A 7,922-nucleotide genomic window follows, 5' to 3' on the forward strand; every position below is an offset into this window, starting at 1 on the left:
TCAACTGTCGAATGAGCAAAATATTTAATTTTTCTTAAAAGAAGTGTCAAATCGGTAGCCAATTTGACCAAAACTTTGGCTAAGAACTTGGCTGTTCAAATTTGTGCTTGTTTGTGCAAGAAGAATTCATACTCCTTCCTTTCGAATCAAGCAGCCATAAGGCTTTTGCAAGCCATTGATGTTGAGATCGGCAATGTTTGAACGTTAATTAAGAAGAACTGATTGATGGAATAAGCTCATCGGATCTCTCGATAAAAAAAAACAACAATACTGGATTAAATATAAGACAATATATAATTTTTGTTTTTGGTCTTTTGATTTCGTTCGTTCGTTTGTTCTCGGCCTTATGTTTTTCTGGCTTTTTGTTGTGTTTTTTCCGTTTAAAACTAAACTAATCTACAAAAAACGCAATAAACATTCGAGATCAATGTTTTTTTGAACTAAAAAAATCTGTTGTATATCTAATTTATATTTTTCCATTCAAAATTTTTCATACAAACGCATATCAAACTCGTTCTCGTTGTATTTCCGTTGTAAATCGTCAAGGCTCTATCCTGTCAGGTAAACATCAAATCGAACTACAAAAAAAAAACAACAAATCAAACAAAACAAAACAAAACCAAAAAAAAATAATTCCAACTTAGGCGTAAACAATGTTTTTGTCTTTGAGGAAAAAAAACCGTATTTTTTCGGCAATTCGAACCCGGTCATTTTCTTTGTCTCTTCCTCTTTTCTTTTTGCAAAATAACGACTCTACTTTTTTTTCTGTTCAACAATGATTTTGCTACTCAACATTTTGTTTACCTAAATCGGACATCATTTGTTCTTTTTTTCTCTCTTTTCAACAAACATTTCCCTAGCGATGGAATGATTTCTCAGTTTTGTGTTTAGCTTTTTATACTTGAACTCGTTGTTTAATTTGTTTTTCCTTTTATCCTTTGACTCTTGTTTCACACCGTTTACGGACGCTCTCTGTCTCTGTCTCTTTCACTCACGCTCTTTTCTGTTGACGTTTTTTATTTCGATTTTTCTTTCGGTTTTCCGTTTCACCTTTTTGACTTTGAAAGAAATTGAACGGGATACGTAAATGTTAGATACTTGAAGAGAATGATCTTTTTTTTGTACAAATACAAGAAGAAAAAAAAAACAATGAACATAGAGGCTTGACTTGAATTAAATTTTGAAAAAAAAAACTGCATCAAAATTGTTTCAAAATCATTTCGCATGCCATTTTTTTCGTTGAGTTTTTCTTTTTTTTTTCGTTCATGCATGCATTTTATTGGGCACCGTTTTTCGGCTTGAATCGTAATTTTTTCGCAAAGCTCGAGATAGATGAGAATTACAGCACGATCAGTTTTTTTTTTCATTCCTCGTCGCATTTCATCGCTGCATTTTTTTCTTTAAATTTCAGAATTACACAAGATTTTTAGCACACCGTTGCTGCAAGAGCATACACCACTAGCGACACCTTGTGGCACCGATAGTAAAATCCCATGTGTTACAATGTATTTTTCAAGACATTACAATCGGTGCCACCAGGATCGCCTGTGGTATATTGCTGTTGCAGCAACCTTGTGATTTTTAGCCGTTTAGATGTAGTGCATGCACTTTTCAATGCTTCGAATAGTCTTTTTTTATAACGCTTTTTCAGTTTCATTATGCCTGAGTGTGTAGCGAGGGTAAACCCTCAGTGTGTAGCGGTAGAATGACAAGGATTCTGGGTAAATGGACGGTACATGGCCAAATGAAATGACATCATCGCCCGTGTAAATTTGAAATTTGGGCAATTTTGCTGACAATTTTTGTAAATTTTCGAAGAAAAATTAAATGTTTTTGAAATTTCGGATGAAAAACTTGCTAACAAATACACAATATATATAAACAATAGAAATCAAATTTTTCGGTCCTAGAACCGAAGAATACGAATAACGAATTAAAAAAAAAGATAGTTTGAACAAACCATGGAAGAAAAATTTGAATTTCCATTCAAAAAACTCATTTTCGCCATGATCGACTGAACATTTGCCCAACTCTTATGTCGCATTCCCCAGAATTGGTAGAAAAAATCGATAATTCCTTTTTATTCTGGTGAAATATTCGCCAAATTTTTGAATGAGATTGATTCGTTTTTGAATGAGCCCACAGCTCGAAATAAATATTTTCCACTTTTTCTTATCCAATGAATACCTGACACTAATGAATACCTGTAATAAATTTCTCACAACATGCTTACACTTAACATTGGATCATGCAGCTCGACCAACATTCTTGAATCTAAATTTAAATTTGAATTCACTGCGTCTACAACAAACGTCCTCAAAACGTATGTTATTCGACGGAACAAGTATATACCTTTCTACAAACAACCATTTAAATATGTTGAAACAATGTCTTTTCTTGTTGAAATGTTTTATTTTCTTTAGAAGAAGTAGAGTTTTCTTATGTAGGAGAATTGTTACTCAAGAGTCTTGAGTCAAGACAATTTTCTGACAAAAATTATTTTTTGTGACACAATTGCATGAATTGTACCCTATTATAGGGTTTCTACTATAGACTCCCCATAGATTACATGTCATAGTTTAGCCACTTTGTGTGTAAATTTAGCAATTTTTTTTCAGAAATATCCCTAACCGCATTCTTTTGATTTATTTAGCATCGCCGGCGAGCGGTAAACTTGGTTTAAGAATGACAACGCTGCACGAAGAGCCATCGTCACGGCACACATTAACCGAAGAGGTTGAAGAGAACTACAGCGACTCGGAATTGAATCAGTTTGATGAGAGTGCCGTTCGAAAGCCACCATTGAAATCCCGTTTTCCCACATCAAAAACGATGGGCTCATTACGAGACATCGGCAGCAGTTACCAATCGATGTGCAGTTCAACGAGCATCACAAATAATGTGACAAAAAACGTGCGAAAAAACGCGACAAACGCCTCGAATAAACAAGCATCTGGCACGCCCAGCATGACCTCATCCACGTCCAGTGGATATGGATCACAGGTACACACTTCGTTATTTACCTTTTTGAGAGTCTATTTTTGGAATTTTTCGACGAATTTTCCTTTCAAAATGCTAAAACCCCGTCTTTTCTATTGCAGGCTGTCAGTAACAGCAATCTCACAAACGATGATGCTTTGTCGCTTCGCTCGATGAGTGTTGATGAAACTCCAGGTAAGTTTGATCGTTAATTGCTTTTTACGTGATGAAATTGATGTTTTGGAATCAATAATTCGATTGTTTTTGAGGCAAAAGATTCTTTTGGATTTGGATCAGACTGATCCGATCAATCTCTAGAATTAGATCTTGATCAGCCTCCGAGCAGAGAAATCCCAAAATCGAAATTTTGAGCCAAAAAAAAAACACAATTCTCCGACAATCTTTTCATCAAACTTGATTTATGGACATTATATTTTTCTAGATTTCGATCGCACCGGTTCATCGCCGCCCAAACAAAATTCCCAACTGACAACAACGCCATACACACCGGGCAGTGGTCAAAAGCGCTTCAACCCATTCATGAAAGACACACCAACGCCCGTTTCGGCCAATGAATCACCGTCGGAAAATGCAATCGACAAAACGATACACAAATGCACAATCACTCAACAGCAGCAAAACGACGAAAATAAAAATATAATCATTCTCGATGACGATAACAATCAAAACATTCTCAGCACACCAAACAGTGATAATCATAATCAGACATTGACAACCACAATCACACCAAAGTACATTGATGATGATGCAAAAACGGCAGCCACCAACAACGATTCCGATTCCAACGAAATGACCACATCACAAACCGAAGCCCCATTGCCCGACTGGATCGCACTCAATGAATCCGTTCTCATTCGGCCATACAATCACAGTGGTGTCATTAGCTTCATTGGACCAACGCATTTTTCGGTAGGCACTCAGTTTGATAAATGATCCAAGTCGGTTTTAGTTGGAAAAAATTTCATTTTTGTTCAAATTCCTTGAACCTTTTCATGAGGCATTTTAATTAAAAATTTCAATATTTCCAATGATTATTGAAAAAAATCGATTTAAACTTGGATTCGATTAATAAAAATACATTCTTTTCTCGCAGAGCGGCACCTGGATTGGCGTTGAACTCGACACACCCATGGGCAAAAACGATGGTACTGTTCAAAATATTCAATACTTTTCCTGCAAACCCAAGCACGGCATCTTCATTCGAGGCGATAAACTGATTCAAGACAAACGTGGCAAAGCCATGCGAGCCTATAAAGCGGAAAAACTCGCCAAAGGTAATGCTTTGCAATCGAAAGAAAATGTGTGAAAATTTTGTATTTTGTCCCATCACTAAATCAAATCTGTCTTCATTTCAGAGCGTGAAAATTCGTTGACACGTTCAAAGAGCCGAGGTGATTCGTTGAACACAGTTGGGACGCCGCGCAAGTGATTGTATCGGAAATGTTCCCATGACATTGATACCGGTCTAACGCATCCATCAACCGCTGATCGTCCGCCGTCCGGTCGAAAAATCAGTCGTCGTCCAATGATCAAATCGAAATCAATGCAAAGTGGGAACATTTCGTCTCCAAAGCTGACGAATCGCAAATGGAAATACTAGAAATTAAAAGAGAAAAACCACACACACACAAAAACACATACATACAAATGAACACAAACTAATTCATCTGCACCAATGAAACTGAAGTGGTGAAAGAGAAAGAGAAAAAAACCTAAATGTTGTAAAGTGTTAAAATGCAAGTAAGAGATATGTAATTGGGCGTATGATGAGCACAAAAGTGAACAACAACAAAACGTAAATTCAACACAAACAAATTATATGCAATACTAACTATTAGAGAAGCATGAGTAAGGGAATTAAGTATCGCTACATGCGTGTGGTGTAGTGCAAAAAGGGAGAAAAATGCTGAAAATTGAGAAGGAAAAAATAATAATGAAAAAATGGCAAAAAAGCAAGAAAAAAGTAGAAACCTAAAAGTAATAAATTAAAGCATATCGTTCTATTGATTTTGGTGCCGATCTGTCTGATTTTTTTTTCTGTTTGGTCTCTGTCTATTGATAAAAAAAACACATATATTTTACTAGAGCATTTTGCAACAAAAATTACGTTTAAGATAAATGACACACCATTTCTCGAAATTCCAACCAAATTCGTCTGATTGTATCCACTTTTTGTCACACCAATTTGTCTTTTTGTTGGTTTATTAATTCCGAGCCCAATTTACCTTTTTTTTACTATTAACATCTAGACATAATCACTACACTTTATGTTGATGACAATGCGCTTGCTGTGGACAAAATGCTGATAGATAAAAAAAATACTGACATAACAAAATAACAAACTGTACACATTTAAGATTATTATGTGAAAGTAGAATTTTAACGCTTTCGGTGTCAAAGTGTGATTTTAGTTTAATTAGGGTAATTTATATCAACTTTTTTTTAAAAATATCTCTTTCCGTGCAACACAAAATGAAAATTCAGTTCAGTTTTGTTAGTTTTAAAAACAAAATATTGACGATTTATTTCGACTTATTTCGAAATTATTTCGACTTTTTTCGGTTTAAGAAAATTATGAGAAATTCGCACAGTGCAAATGAAAAGTATGACATTTTTGAAAATATTTGATTTCATTTGAAATGTTTGTCTTCAAAAATTCAATTTCATTCAAAAATTTTGGAAAATCAAAAAAATCCTTCAAATGACGAAAATCACTGAAAAAATGAGAGAAAAAAATGACACCCAAAACAAAACAAAAGAAGTACTTATGGGCTCTTTATCTATAACTGAGACGGAGAAAAACTTAGAGCAAAGAAGAGACAAATAAAGTTGCAAGCAAAAGTGATACAACTTAGCATTGAGCGGAAAAGACGTTGTTTTTTGCATTTTTCTCGCTACTGTAGAAAACAAAAAGAGCTACAAATAAACCGAAGACACATAGTCGCTATCTCTTTCCAGTAGCGCGAAAAATGCAAAAAACATCTTTTCTGCTCAATGCTGAGTTGTATCACTTTTGATCGCAACTTTATTTGTCTCTTCTTTGCTCTAAGTTTTTTTTCCGTTTCAGTTATGGATAAAGAACTCATAAGTTATCTTTCATTCTATGGGTGTCAATTTTATTGATGTTACTAAACTCAAAAAATTCATTAATACTGACAGATTGACTGATTGTCAATCCAAATGCAAACTGAAACTGTGCGAATTTCACCATGTATGAAGAAATGCAAGCAAAAATCACTCATTGTATCGGTGCAGGATGGTACTAATGATAGAAAAAAAAAACTAGTGCTTACAAACGTTTTAAAGACAAAATGTGCTGTTACAGACGATCGTCGTATGCACACCATATCATCGATCGATCTGCAGAAATCTTCTTTTTTTTTATTGTACCAATTTAGGGAGTTTTAGTTAATTTTTTTTTCTTCGGTTCCATGAATTTAGTTGGATTTTTAAAAAAATCAATATTTCATTTCTTTTTTTCGCTAAAACAAAAAGAGCAACAAATATGGAATACGATTTTTTTTTAGATGATTTGTTACATTTATTAGGTGTTAATAAATTATGCATGTTTGTATATATAGATTACTGAGCAGTAAATTCTAATTTACTGGTAAAACTACTACTGTCCAAATATGAGAAGAAAGAAAAGACGAAACTGAAAAAAAAATGAAACACACACGAGAACGAATTGAACGAAGGAGAAGATTGAATGAAGAAGAAATTCAAAATTATTTAATTCATTTTGATCGATAGCAATAAAGTAAACAAGAAGAAAATATATGTGTGTGTTTAGGAAAAAGTAATGCAAAACTGAATTTTTTTTAGAAATTAAAATGAGACGAAAGAAAGAATGAAAAAAAAAAATGATGAAAAAGAAGGAATATTTTATGAAATTGGAAATAAGAGGGATAAATCAGAATTGATAATCTTTTATGTTCTAGATTTTTTTTTGGCCTTTAGAATAAGAACACACACATACACAGAGAGAGAGTGAGAGTGAGAGTGAGAGAGAGAGAGAGAAAAAATTGCGGCGAAAAAAGCACGCCTCTTGCCTTATTTTTTTTATATAAATGTATCATTTTGGAGATTTTCTTCTCTTCTGTTCGTCCCTTTGGGAGCAATTTATGTTCGCCTTTTTGATTTGACATTGTACATTGACAATTTGTATTATAAACAACATTCCATTTTTTTTGAAATTGCTTTGTTTTTTTTTTATTTTTGATTGGTTTTCTTTCCCTTTTCGGTTGCATTTTTTACATTGTATTGTTTTCATTAGGTCCTTTCCAGCCCCTCCTTGAAATTAAACATATAACTACTATTTTTAGCATTTAATTATCTATTTTTGCACATCTTTCTGCCGAAGATATGCCTTTGAAACTGTTGCATAACATAAATTTTAGACTCTACATGTTCCATGTAGTGGCTGAAGAAGAATGAAACAAACAAAAATATACTCGAATAATAAGATGCATTTCAAATCCAATCAATTTTCATTCTCTCAATGAAGAAACATGCTCGCGCACCATACAACTATGAGTCATGATGAAAAAGAAAATGTTCGGTGGGTGGATAAATGATGTTATGTTTAATGTAGTCGTTTCCTTGGTGGGAAATTAATGTTAGGACATATACGATGAACTCATCGTTTGCAAATGCAATGATGATATTTACACTATCCTTCGTCATCTCGCTACAATTATCACAATCGTTGACGCACTTACTGTTTTTTCGCTTCGATTTTTCTTTCCCTTCAATAGACTTAATAATCAGTTCAAATGGCTTTATGGCGAAAAGTTCCAATGGTTTTCATAAATATTGAACGTATTTAGAAAATAAAAATGAAATAGGGTGACTTTCACTTCGTAGACAAGCAGACTCATGATCTTTTTTAATCATACACAAATTTATGCACATTTTTAGTT

General features: G+C 33.8%; 1 protein-coding gene across 30 annotated transcripts in view; it reads left to right on the forward strand.

Annotated features, from left to right (window-relative positions):
• Positions 1-5,019, forward strand: part of LOC129574346 (kinesin-like protein KIF13A) — a 36,692-nt gene extending 31,673 nt beyond the window's left edge. For 18 of the 30 annotated variants that reach the window (XM_055456234.1, XM_055456228.1, XM_055456224.1 and 15 more), the window contains 5 exons: positions 2,654-3,003; positions 3,102-3,174; positions 3,422-3,909; positions 4,094-4,274; positions 4,356-5,019. In XM_055456234.1, coding sequence (XP_055312209.1) covers positions 2,654-3,003; positions 3,102-3,174; positions 3,422-3,909; positions 4,094-4,274; positions 4,356-4,429 — 1,166 coding nt within the window. In that variant the 3' untranslated portion in view covers positions 4,430-5,019. Of the gene's footprint in view, positions 1-2,254; positions 2,324-2,653; positions 3,004-3,101; positions 3,175-3,421; positions 3,910-4,093; positions 4,275-4,355 lie in introns of all 30 variants that reach the window. The other 12 variants (XM_055456213.1, XM_055456217.1, XM_055456212.1 and 9 more) reach the window with 1 other exon arrangement.
• Positions 5,020-7,922: the final 2,903 nt, after the last annotated feature.

The sequence above is a fragment of the Sitodiplosis mosellana genome, unplaced genomic scaffold (assembly GCF_009176505.1).
Source record: "Sitodiplosis mosellana isolate CC-2019 unplaced genomic scaffold, AAFC_SMos_1.0 Smas_scaffold_6162, whole genome shotgun sequence".
NCBI lineage: Eukaryota > Metazoa > Arthropoda > Insecta > Diptera > Cecidomyiidae > Sitodiplosis > Sitodiplosis mosellana.